Source organism: Sminthopsis crassicaudata, chromosome 3 (assembly GCF_048593235.1).
Source record: "Sminthopsis crassicaudata isolate SCR6 chromosome 3, ASM4859323v1, whole genome shotgun sequence".
Lineage (NCBI taxonomy): Eukaryota > Metazoa > Chordata > Mammalia > Dasyuromorphia > Dasyuridae > Sminthopsis > Sminthopsis crassicaudata.
The window spans coordinates 432,494,472-432,519,592 of NC_133619.1; the positions used below are offsets into that span (position 1 = coordinate 432,494,472).

Genomic DNA, 25,121 nt, shown 5'->3' on the forward strand with positions numbered 1-25,121 from the left:
GATTTGGCTTCAATCCTGTTTTCCAATCACTTTGCTTGATTTGGGCAAGAAAAACATAGAATCAAAGCAGGTTAGAAGTAAAAGAAATATTACATCCTCTATCTTTGTCACCATGGGCAGATAGAGATTTTACCTTGACCTATTATGATATATGCAAAGTAGGCTTTAACATATTTTATTAGATTGATTTAGTTGAGTCCCTTCTTAGATGTCAAACCTAGACTGGCTGGCTTCAAGCCCTGTCATAGTCCCACATTTGCTGAGACTTTGTTTTCTGACCTTTTCAAATTCACAATATTGTAACATTGATTTTCCTTTACCTAAAGGCAATTTTTTTTTGCTTTGGGGAGTAAAAAACAAAAAAAGGTGTATGGATTGAAATAGCTGTAAAATTGTTGGACTATCCCAAATTGAAATCAAGTAATTATAAGAACAGGGAGAGTTTTCAGGGCATAGAGAAAGAAACAATGGTCTGTTGCTTCTAGGAGCATTGCTTAGTGATATGGCTTCATGAGGATTTGTCAGATCACACTGAACATGACAGTCAAACCCTAATTGTCAAGTTCAGTGTAGATTTTTCTGGGTCAGTACCAATCTTAAAAAAAGAAAATAAATTCTGCAGTTAAGAAAATAAAGCTCTGCAAAAGAGTATATTCTCAATCCGGCCATATGCATTAATCTGAGGTTAGATGAATATAATCACCATAACCATTGGGGGAAATTCTGCAGTATCTTGTACTGTGATAAAGCATGTATAGATTTTGATCCTGCTTCTAGGAAGAACTCTAGCATTGCTGAAGAGAGTTTGCTATAGAGACCAAGATAAAGGAGAATTCAAAAGTTATACTCACCCTTGTTCCGGAGAGCATATTTTCTCAAGCAAGTTTAAATTATTGCCTGCTTGAACACCAGCATTTTTAAGGTTGAACCAACTCAGCAAGTCTCTTAAGGATACATTAAGACTTGCCCTATTTCTCTGCATTGTGTGTGTAGTACAAAAATAGTGCCAGTTTTTTTTTTTTCTTGGATATTTGTAACTCTGTTGTGATTAAAAGAAGAAAAAAAAAAAAAGAGAGAACCAACCATCCCTGTACCAGAGAGACATATGGAGCTACTAACAATATGTTTCATAAAAAAAAAAGTATTTTTATTTTAGCTTTGGTAAAATTTGGTTTTATTGTATGGGAAAAAAGAATTCACTTCAAGGCCTCATTAACCAGTTTGCCATTGTGTTGAAATTAAATTAAATTAATGATCTTCTTTGCTTTTATCCAGTTTCTTCAATAATTCCCTTGTTTATTTGTGATTTTTAAATGGGTTCATGGCGTGTTTTTTTTTTTTTTTTTGTGATAAAGGGTTTTTTTCTACTATTAAAATTTGAAAAATTAATGAACATCTTTTATGTCTATTGATGGAAAGACAATCTCAATGGCTTCAACTTAATGAACATTATATTTACCAAGTAGCTTAAATGGCACTTTAAACAGGGAAGTGAAGTGCTTTTATTTCTTTAAAATTAGAATGGGTATCTTCTTTTTTAAAATTTGTAATACTACTTTATTTTTTTCCAATTACATTTAAAGATAGTTTTCAAGATTCACTATTATAAGATTTTGAGTTCCATCTTATTTTCCCTTCCTCTTCCCCAGGATAGGAAACAATTTGATAGAGATTATATATATGTTTAATATAAATATGTTTAATATGATTGTATATATACATATATACACTAGTCATGTTGCAAAAGAAGAAGCCGAACAAGGGAAAAACTATGTGAAAGAAAAAAAAAAAGAGAGAGAAAATAGTAATGCGACAATTTGCATAGAATGAATATCTTCAATACTACTCCAGTAAACTTTCTTATCCAGCCTGGGAGGGGGAATTTAATCTCTTTAACTTTGCTTTATTCCTTAATATTCCTATACCTCACTTTTCTTAATTATCAGGAGAAATTAAATTAAATAATCTTTAATCATACTCTTATCCTGAGGAAGAGCTTAAAGATTTTGTGGTAATTTAGGATCATTTTTAGTATCATCATTTTTTTAATATTTATCAAGTATACAGGGAGTAGAATATTTAGCCAGGAAAAGGGAAGATTTGGGGATTGTATTCTTCATGACATGTCATATTGATGAATCATCTTCATGTTTGAAACTTTCAAATATTTGAAAGGCTAACATATGAAATAATAATAATAAAATGGCATTTATATAGAACTTTAAGGTTTACAGAGCACTTTATGCTTGTTAACTCATTCAAACCTCACAAAACTCTGTGATCATTATCCCCATTTTACAGATGAGAAAACTAGCTTAAGTAGACAGGATTTGAATTTATGTCTTCCTGACTCCAAGTCCTGTGCTCTAAGTGCCATCTAACTACAGGAATAGACTTGTTCTGTTGAATACGAGAAAACATAATTACCAACAGTGGATGAATGCTTCAAAGTGGCCAGTTTAGGCTTCCTGTAAAGAAAACATCTCACAATGTGAGCTAACCAAAACTCAAAGAGGTTACCTCAGGAGGTCATGCAATCTCTGTACTAGAGATCTTCAGGGAAAGGTGGGGTGACCACTTTTGAGGAATGTTGGAGTGGATGCTCTTCAAGATACCTTCCACTTCCAAAATTCTGTGATTTTATAGTAGTAAGATTTGACAGAAATTCTGGTCAATAGAGATTTCTGGTAGGAGAATACTGGCTAAATTATTATGCACTGAGAATAAATCTCCAGCATTATTATAAAAAATGTGGAGATTTCAGGCAGATCCTAGTAACTCATCACTCATTAGCTTTTTGCAAAAATCAACCAACCAACAAATCTGGGGTTTATAGGGTCATTGATTTAGTGCTAAAGACAACCTTACAAATCATCTTGGACAACCCTTCTCATTTTACAGATGAGAAAACTGAATTGCGGGGATCCAAAGTAAAACGAGAGAAGACTCTAGTTTTGAATTTACCCAAATTTGTTTTGTGCACATATTTGTGCACATGGGTATCTTCTTTTTTAAATTTGTAATACCATCTTTTTTTTTCAATTACATTTAAAGATAGTTTTCAAGATTTACTTTTATAAGATTTTGAGTTCCATCTTATTTTCATTCTTTTTCATGGAGAACTATAAGAAGGAGTTATATTCCCTCTGGGCCAAGCTACTTCCTACACTTCCTTAAATAATTTATTTTCCATGGAACTTAATGGTTCAAGAAATACCTTGATGACAAAGATCTAGGATGATCTCTAATATTTCTTTATCTCAAACATGTACTGATTGATAATCAAAGATTGCCCAAACTGTGTAGAGTAATTGGAAAATATGGTGAAACCAAATAATTCTCATTCTCTTGAATTGAGATTAGGTTGTTGCATGCTAAAACAGCCATTTGTATGGGTGGTTAGTTAAAAACAATATCATAAGACCTATGGATTCATACATTTAAAGAGATATAGCTTCCTTTGGAATTCTGCATCATTTCTTTTGCTTAAACACTATTCATGATATGTTCTATTGTTTATATCAAGTTCAAAGGAGTAAATCATTCTTTCTGTCATTTACAATATAAGTGGACCTTTTCAAATCACTCCATTTATTTTCTGAGTATAGATTTCCCAGGAAATGCAGCAAACCCAATCCTCTTGCATTAACTCTCTACAGTAGAAAAGATTTTTCTACACAGAGCTATTTAATATTGTCATAGCTAACTGTGAAGCTGCTCAGATTCATCATTTCATATGTGAAAAAGAATACAATTTTAGAGATGCTTTTGTTTTAAAAGAATGTATGATTTATATACTGCTTGGGAATATATTTTAGTCCTTCCTTGTTAGAGCTCAGACAGGGTTATTTTCTTCATGGTGTATCATCTACCAAACTGATAAATCATTTTCATACTTTTCTGGATTTTTCCCTCTTCACCTGAGCAGGTGGTATTTATATGAAGAAAAATGAAAACCTGATGATACTGACTTAATGCATGAGATAAGTTTAAAGGAGAGATTGGATTAGTTTGTTAAATTTTGAAAGGTTGAGGAAATATTTCTAAAATCTTACCCTCTTGCTCTGATCTTTTGGAATGTAATATTTGTTGTCATTGTTGTTATTGTTATTTTTCTTCCAGGTAACCTGCTGGTTTCAGAAAACCATAAAAGATTTGCAAAAACAGCACCTAGGTTCATCACTGTCAGAAAATGAAGAATTAATTCATAAACATAAGGAACTGGTATTAAAAGCAAAGGTAAGTCATCTCTGAATTTCTCTAAGTTGATAAATTACATATGGGCTGCAATCTGCATTGGTAGATGGTGAAGGAAAATATTTTTCCCATAGTGATGGAATTACAGGCCTTTGACATAAAAATAAAAGTTTTCTTTCTTTTTTTAAGCTTTTTAGTCTCAAAACACATGCACAGATAATTTTTCAACACTGACCCTTGCATAGCCTTGTGTTTCAGATTTTCCCCTTCTCCCTACCTCTTCCCCTAGATGGCAAGCATAAATATAAAAGTTTTGAAAAGCATGTTATCTCAACTTTCCTTTAGAGATAAGTATATATAATTGGATATTTCATGTATATTTCATTCAATATTCATATCTAATAGCATTATCCATATTCTAACACACAATTAATTTATTATCCTGTGTTCTGGCATATCTTCACATACATATTCATACATACATGCATGTGCATATACATATATATATATATTAGCTAGAAATTTTTCTTCTCATTATAGTATCATTGTCACATTAATTTTGTTCTTTTCTATTTTTTCCACATTTTAAAAAGATTTTATTTTTCCAAATACATGTAAAACTAGTTTTCAACATTCACCTTTGCAAAACCTTTTGTTCCAAATTTTTCTCCCTTGCCCTACCCTCCTGTCTAGACAGTAAGCAATCCAAAACAGAATAAACATGTGCAATTTTTCTAAACACATTCCATGTTCATCATACTGCACAAGAAAAAATAGATCAAAAGGGGAAAAGACACAAGGAAAAAAAAACAACATATAAACAAACAACAACAACAAAGGTGAAAATATTATGCTTTAATCCTCACTCAGTCTCCATAGATCTCTCTCTCAGATGTACTTTTTATCACTTGTCTATTGGAATTGCCTTGAATCACCTCATTGTTGAAAAGAGCCAAGTCCATCATAGCTGATCATCACATAATCTTGTTATTCTTCATTTCTGGTTCTGTTCATTTCACTTAGCATAATGAAATCAGCTTGTTCATCATTTATTATATAATAATACTATCACATTACATTCATATATATGTAACATAACTTATTCAGTCATTCCCCAACTGATAGTCATTCACTCAATTTCCAGTTGCTTGCCATTACAAAAAAGGCTGCCACAGACATTTTTACACTTGTGCATTCTTTTCTCTCTTTTATGATCTTTTGGGAATATGGAAAAACTTTTTTTTAAAGCTTTTTATACAGAGATACTGCTGGATCAAAAGATATGTACAGTTTGATAGCCTTTTGGGAATAGTTCGAGATTGCTCTCCAGAATGGTTAGATCATTTCACAACTACACCAATAATGTATTAATGCACCACTTTTCCCATAATCCCCTCTAACATTCATCATTATCTTTTTCTGTCATGTTAGTCAATCTAAGAGTTATGAGGTAGTACCACAAGGGTGGTGTTAATTTGCATTTCTCTAATCAATAATGATTTAGAGCCCTTTTTCATGTTTGGCCTTTTTTATTATAGAAAAAACTATTATTGCCTACTACTTTCCCCCACTTTCTTTCTTTTTCATTTCCCAAAAAATTATACCTGCATCAATCAATATGTAGTTATCAAGGATATACTATGGAGTTATTGTGTTAGACTGGGAAAGAGAAGGGAGACAAAATTCCTACCACATGTAATAATTATGGAATCCATAGTTTTCAGAAGTACTTGTAGGAAAGTACTGTGGTTCTTTAAAGGTAAGAATGATCCCTTTCAGTAATTCATGATAGAATTATGAAGACTTGAGGACTATCAGTTGAATTAACTGGTAATGTTTAGCCTAGAGAAGAAAAGAAACAAGAGAAACATCATTATTGCCTTCAATATCTGAAGGAATTTATTGAAGAGGAGTGCTTTACCTCTTTAGCTCCATCTACCAGGCTTCCTGGCTTCTTTTAAATAGCAATAAAAATCTCATCTTTTATTAAAAGCCTTCCCCAAATCCTCCTAATTCTTTTTAGTGCCTTTTCTCTGTTAAGTCTTTCCTATTTATCGTGTGTGTGTGTGTGTGTGTGTGTGTGTGTGACTATATATACATTTGTTTGAATGTTGTCTCACCCATTAACCCATTAGCTTGTAAGGTCTTTGATCCCAAGGACTGTCTTTTCTCTTTTTTTCTATCCCTAACATTTATCATAGTACTTGACACATAGTAGGAACTTAAAAATATATCGATTGATTGGTTGTTCTCTTTTGCCCTAAAGGATCTAATTAGGAATGATGTTTGGAAATTGCAAAGAGATGAAAAGAAAAGATAAACAAAACTCTTGATTCATGGTAAAGCAAAAGAAATGTCTATTTTGACTATGTATATATGTTTACATATATATGTATATTATAGATATACCAATATATATACATACATATATACTTGTGTGTTTAAGTATGCATGTATTTGTACAGCTTAAATCCTTTACTTTTATGTCAGGAGAATGTATATAGCTTGCTTTATCACTAGTCCTTAAGAATCATGATTGGTCATTGTATAGATCAAAGTACATAAAACTGCCAAAGATGTTTATTTTTACAATGCTGTTATTGTATAAATCGCTCTGTTCATTCTGTTTACTTCATCTTCTATCAATTCACTTAAGTCTTGCCAGTTTTTACTGAAAACATTACTTCCTACTCCCCAAAATAATGTCAAATGGTTACTTGCCCCCCAAAAATTTATAGAACTTAAAAATAAACTTTAAGAGTCAAATGAGAGAGATTGAGGAAATTGTTTTTTAAATAGGAAAAAAACCAGGCAAAACAAGATTATGAAAACAAAGTCAAACCACTAAATAAGGAGATCCAAAACCTTAAGGGAGAAAACAATTCCTTGACAAATAGCATTGAACAAAGGGAAGCCAGTAAAGGTATGAGACAAAGAAATAATAAAACAAAACATAAAAATGAAAAAATGAAAAGATCAAGAGGAAAAATATAAGAATAACCAGACTACTTGAAAAATATGATCAAAAAAAGAATCTTGATACAAAAATACAAGAAATATATATTTTTTAAATTGTTAGAAAAAAAGGAAAGTAGAAATAGAAAATATTTATGGATTTATGGATTAGGATAAAGAGATCCTATGAGGGAAAACATTTAGGAATATTATAGCCAAATTCTAAAACCCCCAGGTCAAGGAGAAAATATTATGAGCAACAAGAAAAAAATACTCAAATTAGGCATAGCTACAATTAAAATCACATAAGACCTAGCAGCAGCTAAATTAAAAGACTATAGGTCTTGGAACAATATATATGTGTGTATGTTTATGTGTACACACACACACACACACACACACACACACACACCCAAAATCAAAAAACAAAACAATTGAGGTTGTGGCCAAAAATCATACCCACAGAAATTAATCATAAATCCTGAATGGAAAAAAAGGACACTTGAGTTGCTAGTTTCAGGATTTTGTTCCAAAAAGACCTGAATTTAATAGAAAATTTTTCATACTGGATACAAAAGAAATATGTTACCTATCAAAGACTAATAACAAGAGGTTCAATAAGGACAAATGGAAATGAAAACCATATGTTTAAGTTTGTCCTTAGTAATTGGGTTGTTCAAAAGAAAGACTGGAGTAGAAATGAGTATGATATAATTCTAAAAAAGGTAGGGAAAGGGTGTAAGGAAAAATAAAAAGAATAATTTTGCAAATGAGGTGTGAGAGAAAGAACTGACACTAAGGAATTAGATGGGGGAAGGAGGGCTAATAGTTTTGGAATCCTACTGTCATCAGAAATGGGTTGAAGAGTGAACAATTCATATAAATCTAGAAGAGTATAAAAGTCTCCTAAATTCAGAAAGCAATATTAGGATAAGGGGATAGGAAATAGGGACAGGATAAGGGAGGGATTTTTTGGAGAGAACTTTACTCAAATCAAGCTAGAGTGAAAGAGAGAACAACATATATATTTACAAGGAAACAAAAGTCTTCTAAATTTATAAAGAAATAAGGGATAAGGGAATAGGATGGGGGGATATAAAAAGATGTGTAAATTAAGAGGAATGGCATAAGGTAGGTAGATTAATGAGAATGGGATAAAAAGGAAATAAAATATATACATATATACACACATAAATATATATATATATATACATACATATATATGTAACACAAACACATACACACACATATATATATACACACACATATATATACACACACATATATATTAAAAAAATATATATATATTTGGAATGTTATAAAAGCCTTTTAAATTCAGACAGAAACAAGAGGGCAAAGAGAAAGGGTAGAGGAAAAGAATAAGGGAAAGGATCCTTGGTAGATGGGGGAGTAGGTTAAATAACAGGAAGACAAAACCATGGGTAAACATAAAGCAGAGGTGTCAGGAGGGATAGGAAATAAGAGATATACACAAATATAAAATAAAGATCAGGAGTAGAATTTATTATGCAAAAAAAAAAACAAAGTTAAAACTAAAATAGATTTAATCAAAAGGGAAAAACAGGGAAACTTAAATCAATATTGTTTTAGGCTATTTAAAATATCTAGACAGTATAAGATTGGAATATTGTTGTGGTCTAAAAACTTAGATGGACTTAGAAAAATATGAAAAGACTTGAACTTATAAAGATGTTATCTACCTTCAGAGAAATAGAAGACAAGCATAAGTAATACATATATACATATGAATGTATATGTGTATATTACAATAGAAAGCTATGTATATATATGTGTGTATGTGTATTTATGTATATATATATATTCATGGTTATATATGTATGTGTATATATATATGTGTGTATATGTATATGCATATGTATATATATAAATATGTCCATGTGGTGGGGGAAAGGATAAAAATTAAAGTAAAAAATGCATGTAAAAGAAAAAGATGGACTTCTCTGAACACATTATGTAGTATTTATCATATAAACTTTCCTGAAATGGAAATTCATTGCTTTGTATTTTGAATCCTCTATTAGGTTCTGTGTACATAGCAATGTTTTTTTTCTTTTCCTATTTTTGTATTTGTTTAAAATTAAAATCAAACCAAAACAAACAAACCCCCCCCATCATTTCTTGTAATGGATAATAATCCATATCATTCACATACTATAATTTGTTTAGCCATCACCCAGTTGAAGGGTACCCTCATCTTTTGTATCTATCTATCTATCTATTTTGTATCTATTTGTATCTATCTTTTGTATCTTTTTGTATCTATAGATTTGCTATACATATTTTTCTTTGTTCTCTTTGGCCTAGCAGTAGTATCACTGTGTTGACAGACATGCACAGTTTAGTAACTTATTGGGTATAGCTCCAAACTTATTTTTCAGAACAGCTAGAACAATTCCACAGTTCCAACAACAGTGCATCAATATGCCTTGTTTCCTATAGTCCCTCTAGTATTTGAAATTTTCTTTTTGTCAATATAATGGGTTTGATGTGGAACTTAGAATTGCTTTATCTTGCATTTCTCTAACTATTAAATTGGAATAATTTTTTTCCTATAATGATTTTCTAGCTTGGAGATCTTTCTTAGAAAACAGTCTGTTTTTATTCTTTAAACGTCTATCAACTGGGGACTGACTTTTTTTCTTGTAGATTTGAATCAACTCCTTGTTTGTCTTAGAAATGAAACTCTTATCAGTAAAACTTGCTACAAAGATTTTTTTAGTTGCCTGATTCTCTTCTAATTTTAACAGCATTTAAATAAAAATTATCCCTCTTGTTTCATTATAAACTCTTCTCTTATCTATAAATAGGTAATTTTTCCATGCTCCCTTAATATATACTTGTGATTTCACTGTTTATGTCAAAATCATTTATCCATTTTGATCTTCTTAGTTATGTTTGTCTATACCTAAATTTTTCCAAACTTCTTTATAATTTTTCTTAGCAAGTTTTGTCCAATGATGAGTTATTGCTCCCAAAGCTTGGATCTTTGGGTTTATTGTGTGACATGTCCTCCCTAAGTGACTTGCCCAGAGACACATAGCTGGTAAGTGTCTGGGGTCAGATTTGAACTCAAAAAGAGAAGTCTTTCTGACTCTAGGCCTGACACTGATCTTGCCCTGGTTATTAGCATGACTAACTGAAAAAATATGGTGGCTTTGAAAGTAATGTAGTTTTTCCATTTACTTATTTTAACCATAACTACATTTGTAATTGTCTTTTCTTAAATTGTCCTATTTTTTTTTTTTCTGGCGTAGCAGCCATGTCATAGATAGAAAATTGGACCTAATATCAACCAGGAAGACCTGGGTTACATTTCCATTTTAGACACTTTTACTAACTGTGTGAAGCCATGGAAATTTCTAAATTTCTGTGAGGATTAGTTTCCTCATCTTGTAAAAGGCTAACTAAGCTTGATGACTTTTAAGGTTCTATCTAACTCTGCTGATCACCATAATTACCAACTTGGGGTTGGGGAAGGAATTCAGCTAAGGAATAATAGGTTCTCCTCTAACTTCTCATTTTAATTTTATACAGATCTTTATTTTAATCTTGTTTCTTTGTAATCAGCTAATTTGGGGATTTGACTTTGTTTTCTTCTGCCAGCCTCTTCTGATTTATGGATCAGTTTAGACCATTGACATTGCTATAATGTTATTAGGTGGTTTATACAAGCTATCATTACCCATTGCAATTTTATGCCTATTTCTCCTGTCCCCCTATTTAAAAGGAAAAAAGAAAGAGGAATGTCATAAGCACTTGTTATTCGTAATTGGAATAGTGGGGTTAATACAGTAGTGTAGTGGATAGGACACTGGGTTTGGAGTTAGGAAGACCTGAATTCAATTCCAGACTTAGACTGTCTAACTTTGGTCAGGTTATTTAATCTTTTTCTGTCCCAGTTTCTTCAACTGTAAACTGGGTAAAACAATAGTACCTACCTCCTACAGTTGTTGTGAAAAATCAAATGAGATAATTCTGTAAAATGCTTAACATAATTCCTGGTATGTACTTAATAAATCCTTGTTCTCTACTCTTTCTTCCTCTCCCTTCCCTTCCCTTTCTTCTCTTGGCAACTTTTCTTCCTCTAACACCTCTTCCTCTGACCCCTTTTGTAATCTGCCCTTCCTAAGTGTGCAAAATCTCTCAAATTTACCATAATAAAATTATTTTACATTAGCCTTTCCTAACTGAAGGAGGGTTTGTTTTTGCTTTTGTCTTTCTTATGACTCTTCTTTCCCTATTCTACTCTCTCTTTTAAATCTGTCTCCTCCTTTTCCTTGCCATAATCCAATTCCTTGTTCATTTTGTTATTGCTGGAAAATGCTTAACAATCAATTCTTTAAGTGGAAAAAGTATGGGTGACACAACTTTTAAGTTTAATCTAAAGTATTAAGATTTTCTCATTTACTTTCATAGAGATGAGAAATGAAACACTAAACCAACCCTTGATTTTGTAGCATTTGCTGATTTCTGAGGCATAAATGAAAATTTGCAATGGAAATTTAAATTGTCTCTCCTAAGCCACTCTGAAAAGGCTCAGCACAGCTCTGACTTCCTTTCTTCTCACTGTTCCTTTACATTGTTCAAATAAGATTGAGGTCCATTAGATTTCCACTCTTACACATACTTTATTATTGTGAAGTTTTCTGGATGTCTCACAGGCACCCCAAAATATACATTTCCAATACAGATTTCCCCAAAATTTAACCCTCTTCCAAATGTCTCTATTGATGAATTCTAGGGTATCTCCACCAGAGTCTGAAAACAGGGAGTAAGTTGGTCTGGTTGGCACATGTTGCCTTCTGTCTCTCTTCAGAATGTCTTGGTGTTCTAGAGAACCTGGTTTGACTGCTTGGATTAGCATAAGGTGATAATGGTGTCAGAATCCTTATTCCATAGGAGTTGCTTGCTCTCCTTGATGATCACTGCCATTTTTTCAGTCACCCAAGGTCATAGCCTTCAAGTCAATCCTTGATTCATTGCTCTCATAGCTTCTATTCAAACCATTTCAAAATCTTGCTTCTCTTTCCACAATAACTCATATATGTTCCCTTCTTTACACTCCAATTGCCACCATTCTCATTCAGACCTCATGCAAGGACTATTATTAAAACTTCTTATTTGATCTCCATGCCTCATCTTTCTTCTCTTCAATCCATCCCTACATAGCTGTCAAAGTGATTTTCCAAAAGAACAGGTCTGCCCATATCATCCTTCTACCCAATAAAATCTAGTAGCTCCCTATTATCTCTGGGGTCAAAAAGAAACTTCTCTTTTGTCATTTAAAGTTCTTTCCAACATGATTCCTTCTTATCTTTTTTTAGTTTACTTGCATATTATTCCCTTCCATGGTCTTACAATCCAGACATGCTAGTCTATTTGCTGCCCTTTACCTATTAAAATCCATCTTTAAATTGAACTTTCCCTACGCATGGAATGCACTTCCTATTTATTTCTGCCTTATAGAATCTCATTTCCTTCAAGATTTAGTTCAAACATCACTTTCAACAAAAAGCTTTTCCTTATTCTTCAGCTGTTAAGTGGTACCCTTCTTCCTCAAATAATTGTATTCATTGTATATCTTTCATTTGCATACTTATAAATGTACATAGTCTGCTCTTTCAGAATGAAGGTTCCTTAAGATTAGGGACTAACTAGTTAATTCATTTTTTGTCCATGTTTTTTACTGCATAGTATAAGGCATAGCACAGATTAGGATCTCAATAGAAATGCACCTTTTATAGCCCTATCCATAATTCATTAGAAATAATAATAGTTTGAAAGAAATATCAAAAAGTCATTTTTAAAAAAAGACAAAATAAACCTATGCCTTAATAAAGGGAAAAGTATTTGGATAAGTTTTTCAATGTGGCAGAATAGGTCTAATTGCCTTCTATGATCCTTTCCTAAGTCTTATGCTTCTATGATAAGTATTTGAAATACTTATTAGAGGGTTAGTGTAGAAATAAGTTTCTAAATGTTAGAAAAGATTTTTTAGATAGGTGAAATTTATTAAGGTAAATTTCTGCAAGTGAGAAATAATGAAAACATCTGTGTATATAGTGAATAATGAAAATATCGTCAATTGGTACCTTCCTGTATAACACATTTAAAATAAATCTGGGCAGAAATCTAAAACAGCTTTTTAGGAGTATGAATGGTGCCTTAGACTTTAGAAAAGTCCCAGACTTGCTAAACAGGCATAGCTGATCAGGGAAGTAAGGAAATTACTGGCTTTCAAGTCTCTACTTAAATTTCTAAGATACTAATGAACTTATAAAGTTCTTTCCCCTCATTTTAATTCATATATTTTCCTCAAAACTCTTTTTATATTTATTTTAAATATGATGTTGTCCACATCTTTCCAGTGTTTTATATAGATAGCATTTATTTTATACATTTTAACTCAAGTGTCTGGTTTTCTGTTCCCTTTATCTTCAAATCACTTTAGGAAACTAAGTGATCAAACAAAAAAATTAGACAAATTGAAGACTGTCACATTCTGTTTAAGAGAAAACACACACAGTTTTAGCAATGTTCCTTTGGAATAATTATCAAAATATCGAAAGCATAAACTTGGGCCAACCAAATACTAATTATTTTGTAATCAAATAAGATTTCCATCTGCTTCCTCAAATAAATAATCACTGACATCTAAAAGGCAGCAAGACCAAGAAATATTTTCTGCACTAATGTATGTACTACATGAGGATAAAAGAAATAAATGTTCATGGATCAAAGAGGAGTCAAAGCAATGAGTAATGTAACACTCATCTCATATTAAACAAAGATTGCCATGATGGGATGCAGGGATGTCTGCCCCATATTGTTTAGCAGCTGGAAAAAGAGAAACAGAATCACTAGAGAGGAGAAACACACAGAGAAAAGAATTAGTAAAAGAGGGTACAATAAAGTGTAGTTTCTCTATCCTTTGTACACAATCTTGGAATTGATGGATAAGATACAGCTAGTTCATCTCCTTCCAAACAGGATGGTATCTAATTTATTTTGGTTAAATAAATGTTTATCTTCTCAAATATCTGCAAGAAATCAATAATTATTTTTTTGAGTATCCAATATGTACCAGCATGGTATATTCAAGATACTATGTTTGATTTTTTTTTAAATGCCACATGAAAATGTTATACTTTGCTCTTACCACATGATCAGCACACCTTGCTTTCCATCCATCCATTCATCTCTGAGATGATATCTTTACAATTCTTCTCTTATGCAATTCCTGTTTGATTGTGTTGTAGCTTACTATTAGCCTTTCCATTGCCATTTGCAGGTGTGTTCATGTGTGCAGTCCCTTCATTCCTTTCCAGGCTAAACTCTTGACTTTTTCTCCTATGCCCTGAAACCTTTTTCATCCTTGATGCTTATTCCATTCCTGGAATTCACACATTGGAATATCCTCTGCTCCTATAGCCCCTCATTCTGATTGAAGATAAAACCTTCATTACAGTAGGGTGCCTGGATCAGCAATGCCTCATTCTTCTCCCAATTTCACTCTGAAGCTTCTCTGCCTTGTTCCTGGCCAGGTATCTCTCCACCCAATTGCTCAACTTCTTCAGCTTCTTTGTGTTATCTTCCTTCAGAATATAATCTACTCGAGGGAAGGGGCTATCTTTCTTTGTGCTTGTATTTGTAGTCCCAGCATTTAGCACAGTATTTGACACAGAGTAAATGCTTGTTGATGACTGTACATACATAGGTATGTGTATTCCATTTATCTGGCCATGTTTTGTTACCAGTCTTGCCAGTCAACAATATTAACTGTTTGTTATTTTGCTTTAAATGCCTTAAAGTTTACTAAATACTATAAATGTACTATCTCAGAAGATTAAAAACAAAAGTACCTCCAGCACCCTAAAGTTTCAAGCACAGAAATGTCAAAGTATACCACGTGACTTTTGCTGATTTGAGCATCCCATTTTTCTAGCAACAGAAAATTGAAAAATTGATCATATGGTCTGAACATGGACTTAATGTCAAATTTCCATGTAACTTGAGAGCTTTTAAGGCTTTATACAAGTTGCAAATGCTTTACAGGATTTTACAAGAAGTGCTTTGCTTTTCCGGTTTCCAGTGGTAGTACTGTTCCTGTTAGAGCCATAAACTTTATTGCAGAAATGCCCTGCCTGAAGTACATGTTGTATTTCTGATGTGAATGATGAGAAGTAGCCACCACGAACAGGATGCTGCAAATGTTTTGTAGACAACTGAACTATTCCCCTGCTGATCCATTTGTCCTAAGTCAAAGCTTTAAGAGGCAAGGAGAATTTCATTTGCTGTTGTGTTTTGTTTGTACTAAGAGACACAGGCAGATGAATAGCCTAGCTAATGTTGTAAAAAGTAGCGTTTGCTCACATTAAATACTATTAAATTCTAAATAAGCCAGACTGTTAGCTTTTGTGGTTGTGTGGGGCACAGGAAATGGGTAAGATATATCAGAAGGGGACTGTATATTTTCCCATGCACATAATAAGCAATTACAAAGTGGAGTTTTTGTGAAAAACACAGGGAACCTCATTTCTCTGCAGAATCCTTGAGAGTTGGTTCTATACAAGAGCATGGCTTATTTCCAAGGGGTTCCCATTGTGATTGTTACTATAAAGCATTTTCATAGACTCAGGCACTGTTAGTGCCAGAAAGGTCCCTAGAGAGAATCCAATAATAGAATTCCAGCATGTGAGAACCTGAATGGAACTAAGAGAAAATCTTGTGTTTATAGGCTACAAGCTCGAGTCCTCAAGAATTGAGTCAACTTGCCACAAGCACGAGGTGACTGGCAGAGTTACTGTTGGGGCTTAGATTTTGGGACTCCCAACTTAGTGTTGTCTCTCCTACACGTATTGCTTTAAGTATGTTGTTGTTAAATGGTTTTTTGATCATGTCTGACTCTCCATGACCTTATTTGGTATTTCCTTGGCAGAGATTTTGGAACAGTTTGCCATTTTTTCCCAGCACATTTCAGAGATGAGGAAACTGAGGCAAACAGAATTAAGTGTCCAGAGTCACCCAGCTAGAAAGTGTCTGAGGCCAGATTTGAATGCAGGAAGTCTTCCTCCTGAATATGGGCTTAGCACTCTGTCCATATCTACTATAAGATAATTGTGATTCCTTTTCAAGATATATTATTCATAATGTGGGAACTGGTTCTCAAATCGCCATCATTTCCAATAGAAAATTCCAAAATTGATAAATTTGAACTTGAGAGGGATCATCTAAAATGGAGACTTGAAGTTAAGTTTAGAGCCTTTTGTGTATAGGATTTATATTTATTAACTTGACTTGACAATGCATACTTATTCAGTACCTACTGCACCATAAAATCATTGGTTCAAAGTTGTCAAGGACCTTAGAGGTCATTTAGTGCAATACCTAGATGGATAGAGAGCTACACTCAGGAAGAAAAACTGAGTTTTATTGGTCCTTCAGAAACCAGTCAAATTACTCTGGGCAAATTAGTGAGCAGGGGCAATATCGGTTTTCTCATCTGTAAATTGGGGCTTATAATAGTACCTAACCCATGATTGTTGTGACGATCAAATGAGATAATTTATATGAAACATTTTTTAAACCTTAAGGTATTATGTAAAATATACTCTAGGTTTTTACATAAATGGAAGCTACGTGCTACAATGGATAGAGTGCGAAGTCTGGAGTCAAGAGGATTCATCTTCTTGAGTTTAAATCTGGCCTCAGACACTTATTAGCTCTGTGACATTGGGCAAGTCATTTTATCCTGTTTGCCTCAGTTTCCTCATTTGTAAAAGGAGCTGGAGGAGAAAATGTCAAACAATTCCAGTCAGTATCCGTGCCAAGAAAACCTCAAATGAGCTCATGGAGAGTTGGACACAAATGAGAAATAACACAACAAGGTTTTGTATATAAGAAAACTGAAGCATTCTTCTCGATGCTGGGAAAATTACAAAAAACAACTTGTTAAGGAACTTATGTTCTAATCATCAAATAAGAACTAATTTCATATATCCATATTTTTAATGCCAATCTATGTCAAACCTAAGGCTTATAATTCAGAATTATATATTCAAACTCCAAAATAATTAATCTAAGAACAAACCTCAAATTTGTACAAGTAAATATACACATATATAACGTTTATATTATGTTTATACGTTTGCATATACAATGTGCATTTATGTGTATTGTCTATCTCTGTATCTTTAGACATATATAATATATAGTAGTGTATATTTGATGATGTTGGAGAAAAGATTCCTATTACAGATACATTTGGAGTAAACAGTTTTTGAAGTCCCTTACAACTCTGCAATTTTCTTATCATGGAAAGGAATATTATCAACTACATTCTGTGCTAGTACAACTACATGTAGACTTTGTATATCATTTGGGTCAATATGTTCTGAGAGCACAATTGCCAAAATAGAATGAGTGCCTTGGAGGTACATTGAAGTACTAAAGATTTGGAAATAGTGCATTTGATTTGTAGATAAAATATTTGGTGATATCCAACTTGGAGGAGAGAAAACTAATAGGAGGAAAAAGCTTATTTTTAATAATATGAAGGACAATTATAAGGATGCAGAAGTGGACCTTTTCCATTTTAATCACTAGGGTAAGATAGGAACAATGGACTGAGGTTATAGAGAAATTATTTTTTATTTGTTTGTTTCTATTGGTTTTATTTGCTTTTTTATTCTCTTATTGCTGCTCCTGATTTTTTATTAATTTTTTTATTTTCAAAACATATGTCTAGATGATTTTCAGCATTTACCCTTGCAAAACTATGTGTTCCAATTTTTTTCCTTCCTTTTCCCCCACCCCCTCCCCTAGACAGCAAGTAATCCAATATATGTTAAACATATGTAATTTAAAATTAATTTTTAATTTAATATAAAGAAGAATTTCCTAACCATTTAAGGAATCCTGTAGTGGAATGAGTTCACTTAAATATTAGAAAACCTCAAAGCTGGATAGATGGCCCACCTGCCATTATGCTATGGAGGAGCTGCCTTCATTTCAACACACATTGATGAAAAGAAGTAAAAGTTTTTTCTAAGATTTAACTTAGCAGGAATAATTTTATATATGATATCAATCATATTATGAAATACCATTTGGAAAAATGGCCTTGTTCATCCTTTCACAACTATAATGTGGGGGATCGGGTATTTTCAATAAACTCTTTCCAGCTCTACCTTTTCTGATTCTAAATTTATCATATACTTGGCTAGTATTGGAAAACTATTTGAATATCTTTGTAGTCAAGTAAAAAAATGTTTTATACAATGAAAGACAGAATGCTGAAAAAACTCACCATCATCACTACCGACTTTATTGTACTGACATTTAGTAGAAGTGCAATTGAAAAATTTCTGTGTTTCAGTATCTTAGCATCACTTCCTAAGCCCAGGGTATGAAACATGCTGGAAAGAGTACATGAACAATAAGCAGCATTGCATTATAATGTATTTGTATATTCATGGAGGTATAACAATGGAGAGGGTGCTGGGCATAGAGTCAGGAAGACCTGAGTTCACATCTGGTCTCAGATACTTCCTAGCTGTGCAATCCTGGGCAAGTCACCTAATCCTGTTTGCCTTAGTTTCCTCTTCTGTAAAATGGACTGGAAAAGGAAGTGGTCACAGAGTTGAACACAACTGAAATGATTGCAACAAATATTCATGGAATCAGAAAACAAAAATTTTCTTCAATATTCTACATTCTTCAAAGTGAAACATTCAAAACCTTGCATTCATGGGTTTGTTATTTCCTCCCTGCTTCATGTGTCCTAAAATCGAACACATTTTTATTTGTATATATATTTGTGTATTGGGGAGAGGAGAATGTAAAGGAAAGTAATGTTATTCCTTTGAGGGGGAAATATTAAAAGCACCAAGCTGAGTATTCATTACTGAAACCCTTATAAATAATCTGGTAACACAGAGAGAGCAAGTGTTTTTGTTACCCACAGCCAAATCAAGCAGCAGGGAGCTAGTTAGTATTTCTTGTTATTCTACTAAGCAAGTTCTTTAAAAATGAACTTTTGAGTAGCTTCTACTTCTATCTTAATAGAGTAAGTTAAAAACTTCCATAACTTGATAAATATGACTGTCTTATTCAGCATATGCTGAAACAGTTAAAAGAATACCACTTTTGTATGTTAATAACTCATATTGAATTATAGTTTAATTACTGACTGAATGAAAAATGCTTTCCCCTTTATATATGTAATAAATGAAGAAATAGCAAGACACGGATGATTACAAGCTACTCTTTGCTTTATGAACTTGGAGTACTCCCAGGGAATATCATAAATCAAATGAATACTTCTGAGTCTTGAATTCAACCTTTGGATCCCAGGATGGTCAGTAAGATTTTTTTAAACTATGTAAGCAGACATTTCTATCTCATTTTCTCAAAGGAGACCTAATCTATGCATATAAAGTCCAGTATGTATCTGTAACATCAGCTATTTCTGCAAAGCTGGTTGGCAGGGCAGGATTTATGTGTTGGGAGAGGAAGGATGTTTGGAAAATAACAAGGTACCAGAGAGAACTGGGGGGAAGCTCTTCTTGGTAACAGCATGTGACCCAATTGTGAGAGTGATGAAAATGTGAAATTCCAGCATAGCCAGAGTGTTTTAAGAGGAGATTTATCTGAGGCTGACAACTCTTCGAGATTAGCAATTATAATGCATTTTTAGACTGAAGATTTAAAAAAAATAATTTAATTATGCCTAAAGCATTAAGTGTTTATTATGTTATGTTTTAATTCCCACAACAGTCAAATACCTAAAATAAGACACCTAAAGGTAAGACTGGTTACTTAAAGCTGCATCATGGAAATGATACAATTAAAGAGATGGTTAGACTTTGACTTTACAGTCTCCAAGCCATGGATGTAGAAGAAAGGGTATCAGTTGTCGTTTCACGAACAGGCTATCCTTAGACTTGACACATAAAGCTTCATTATCTTTTTGTTCCTTCTAGTCAGTGTGTAAGACAGCTAGGATTCTATTTCCTCCATACCAGGGCACTTAGATGACCCAGGCAATGACTTTGGGTTTTATAGGGAAAAGGCAGGTTCACGTATGGGTATTTCTGATTGGCTTCTATGTCTGATGTCACAAGTACGATTTAACCAATGAAAGGTTGATTATACATGGAAGTTTCTAGAAAAGTCATGGGGGTTAGTAGAGAGGTAGAGTCTATTAGGTAAGAGGAGGTAATATGTATGAAAGAGAGGCTATTAATAAGTCTTCTGGACCTCGACAGACTTAAAAAGAAAAAGGGAAAAGGAAAGGGGAAGGAGAAAGGTGAAAGGAAAGGAAAGGAAAAGAAAGGGAAAGGAAACCAGAAAAATTTCTAGGCCCATCATATCAAATATAAGTTCATAATACTTTGGAGATACATATGATAAATGGAATTCAGAACAAAGTTTTAAAAGTCGGATACAGATTAACTCATTAATTTGAATTAATTAGGAAGTCAACCAGTAAAAAATCTCAATTAAAAATATTTTAAGTAGAAGTATTTGCTTTATTATTTTCCAGTTCTGAACTTGTCTGCTCCTGCTAAGTAACTTGTATGAGGTAGATGCTCCATAAAGATTTGTTAAGTGAAATTAATGAATGAATTTTGTCTCTTTTTGAGAGTGGTTCAAAAATTCTCATGAAGAAAAAAAAAAGAACTGCTTACAGAGAAGAACAGAGGTATGCAGGAAAACTATCGACAAATTAAGACTTAAAGAAAACAGGTGGAGAAGCTGAAATCAAGAATAAACAATAAGCATAAATGCAAAGTAATATAGTCCTATAAGAATTATATCAGGAACACTAAAAGCTAGAATGAACTCAGGCCAAATATCAGTACTGAGGACAATTGTCAGGGTGTTTAAATGCTATTGGAGAAAATAAAGCACCTCAGAAGAGTTCATACTCCTCGTTGAAGTGGATAAATTAATGGATGACCTTGAGGGAGCTGAATTCAACTTTTTTTTTTCTGTTTCCTTTTAAGGACAAATACCTTTTTTAAATTAAAGCTTTTTATTTTCAAAATATATGCATAGATAATTTTCAACATTCACCCTTGCAGAATCTTGTGTCCCAAATTTTTTATCTCCCTCCCTTACACAGCAAGTAATCCAATATGTTAACTATGTGCAAATTCTTCTATACAAATTTCCATAATTAGCATGTGTGTATCATGCACAAGAAAAATCAGATAAAAAGAAAAAAATAAGAAAGAAATAAAAAATAATACAAGCATTTTTGTTTTTATCTTTTCAGGTTATTTTTATCTTCTTTCTAAATCCGATCTTTCTTGTGCAACAAGATAACTGTATAGATATGTATATATATATATATATATATACATATATATGTATAGTATTTAACATATTCTTTAACATATTTAACATGTATGGGACTATCTGGCATCTAGGGGAGAGGGTGGAAGAAAGGAGAGGAAAAGTTGAAACAGAAGTTTTTGCAAGGGTCAATGTTGAAAAATTACCCATGCACATGTTTTGTATATAAAAAGATATAATAAAAAAATAATACAAGCAAACAACAAAAAAGGGAAAATACTATGTTGTAATCCACATGCAATCCACACAGTCCTTTCTCTGGGTTCAGATGGCTCTTTCCATCACAAGACCATTGGAACTGTCCTGAATCACCTTACTGTTGAAAAAAACCATGTCCATCAAGAATTGATGATTGCATAATCTTCTTATTGCTGTGTCCAATAATCTCTGGGTTCTACTCACTTCACTTAGCATCAGTTCATATAAATCTCTCCAAGCCTTTCTGAAATCATCCTGCTGGTCATTTCTTATAGAACAATAATATTCCATAACATTCATATATCACAATTTATTCAGCTATTCTCCAACTGATAAGCATTCATTCAATTTCCAGTTTCTAGCCACTACAAAAAGGGCTGCTACAAACATTTTTGCACATGTGGGTCACTTTCTCTTTTTTTATGATCTCTTTTAGATATGGACCCAGTAGTGACACTGCTGGATCAAAGGGCATGCACATTTTGATCACCCTTTGGGCATAGTTCCAGATTGCTTTCCAGAATGGTTGTATTAGTTCACAACTCCACTAACAATGTATTAGTGTCCCAGTTTCCCCATATCCTTTCCAACATTTATCATTGTCTTTTCCTGTCATCTTAACCAATCTGAGAGGTGCATTGGTACCTCAGAGTTGTCTCAATTTGCATTTCTCTAATCAATAGTGATTTAGAGCTTTTTTTCCCATATGATTAGAAATGGTTTTAATTTCTTCATCTGAAAATGATCTGTTTATATCCTTTGACCATTTATCATTTGGAGGATGGGTTATAAAAATATGTTTTAAACCAAACATGGAACAAAATTGAGTAGCAGGTATTGGAAATCCAAGAAAAGTGAGAAGGGATTTGTTCAGGCAACATATAGCTTGCCTTATTTGAATGGCTTTATTGAGTACTAAAACTGCAGATTGATGACTATGGTGAGACTTAAAAGAAATTGGGAGAGGTATAACAGGGATAGAGAAGAGGAAATATAATGATGAGACTCTCCAAACTTAGATAGCCTAATGCATTATATTCTGTTTGCAACCTTGTTGTCACAATCTTTCATGCCTATTATATTCCTGCTAAACTGTTTTTACTAGTAGTTTCTTTTTAATACTTAACTATTTCAATCATCTGCACATTTGTACAATCTGTCTGCCATATCTGCAATGAACTTCCTTTTATCCCCCCTCTCAGAATCTTTTTCTTCCTTTACGTCATATCTCAGGTATAACCTCTTCTATGAAAACTTTCATGATGTTCCCCAGTTGTTAATGATCTCTCTCTACTTCAATTTATTTTGATATTTGTGTACATAGATTTTGCTTCAGTAGAATATAAACACCTTTTATTTTATTCTTTTTTTTTATTCTCAGCATCTCACCCAATGCTTTGTTGGTAGTACATATTTAACAAGTGTTTGTTGAATTGACTCTAACAGATTAGATACCCTTCTCCTCCTTGTGCTGACTATAATTTTATGAACTTCTATTTAAGTTATTAATAAATATGTTTCAGAGCCTAGGACAAAATTCTTGTAACTATTAGTTATAGACTTCCTATACAGAAATGCATTATTTAATATTCTTTAGGTGATATTATTTAATTAGTTACAAAGCAATCTAACTTTATTTTCATGAACCCACATTCTTATATCTTGCACTAAATATTTTTTGTTTTTATCAGAATAATGTATTTTTAGCTTTTTATTTTCAAAATATATACATAGTTTTCAACATTCACCCTTGCAACACCTTTGTGTTCCACGTTTTTTTCTCTCTCCCTTCCTCCTAACCCTTCCTTTAGACACTGAAAACAATCGAATATATGTTAAACATGTGTAATTCTTCTATACATATTTCCACAATTATTATGTTGCACAAGAAAAATCATATCAAAAAGGAAAAAATTAGAAAGAAACAAAAAAACAAGCAAACAACAACAAAAAAGGTGAAAATACTATGTTGTGATCCACATTCAGTCTCCATGGTCCTCTCTCTGGATGCAGAAGGTTCTTTCCATCACAAGACCATTGGGATTGGCTTGATCATCTAATTGTTGAAAAGAGCCACATCCATAAGAATTGATCATTATATGATCTCACTGTTGCTGTGTACAGTGATCTACTGGTTCTACTCACTTCACTTAGCATCAGTTCATGTATGTCTCTCCAGACCTCTCTGAAATCATGCTGCTGATTGTTTCTTATAGAACAATAATATTCCATAACATTCATATGCCATAACTTATTCAGTCATTCCTCAACTGAAGGCCATTCACTCAATTTGCAGTTCCTTGCCACTACAAAAAGGACTGCTACATTTTTTGCACACATGAATCCTTTTCCCTTTTTTACGATCCCTTTGGAATACAGACCCAGTAGAGACACTTCTTGCATTAAAATATCATTAGACACCTTGTCAAATGCTTCACTGAAATCCAGGTTTGCTCTGCTTCTTTCATTGACCTACAGAGAAGTTTATTAACATAATCAAAAAAGGAAATGAGATTCGTGTGGCAAGACTTATTGAATGTATACTGATTTCTAGTGATCACTGCCTTTCAAGATACTGTTATAACATTTATTTGCCTCCTAAAATCTATATTTACAGGCAAATTTAACCACTCTTTAGAGTGAACTAATAAATATTTTCCACAATAATACTCTACTCAAATATACCCTTTAGAAAATACAATTTGTAGATAACTTTTTTTTCTTTTTTCATCCTGTCTGCCTTTTAGATAGAATAAAGGAGAGGCCAATAATAACATATCAGTGAATTGGGTAAATGTACTTTTAAGCTGTTCCAAAAAATCTGGAGTAGAGATGGTTAACATCAGTGGCTAAAATTAAACAGAATATCAGTGAATTTCAGTTATTCATGCTCTCTAACCTTACCACATATAATCAATTCTGATATATCTATATAGATATAATATTTATAAAATCCTTGCAAAACTGTAAACGTTAATACTCAAGGATAGAAGGATAATACTAAAACTATAAATGGCATATAGAAATATAATTTATAATGTTTTAATATCATAGAGTTCAAATTTCTAAGCTTTAAGATAAGAACCATCTCCCATGATTCATCATTTAATCCGATTTTCCAACTCATTGCAAATATTTTCCAGTTGCTGCTGAGTGATTTCATAAATTGGATTTGTGAATTCAGGTCCAAGTTCTTCCAAAGAATGTGATTTTATTAGCAAACAATAGTTTTCAAAAGACTCCAGAAAATAGACCTTGGAGATAGGTTAAGTTGAAGATTATAATACATACAACTTTTAAAAGTAAAGAGTAAAGAAACACACACAAACATATACACACATAAGTTAATAGAAGTAGCTTACGAATTG

The 25,121-nt window shown here is 32.7% G+C and overlaps 1 protein-coding gene across 1 annotated transcript in view; it reads left to right on the forward strand.

Moving 5' to 3' along the window:
* Positions 1-25,121, forward strand: part of CCDC141 (coiled-coil domain containing 141) — a 248,914-nt gene that overhangs the window by 89,859 nt on the left and 133,934 nt on the right. The window contains exon 6 of the mRNA XM_074302989.1: positions 4,123-4,239. Coding sequence (XP_074159090.1) covers positions 4,123-4,239 — 117 coding nt within the window. The remainder of the gene's footprint in view (positions 1-4,122; positions 4,240-25,121) is intronic.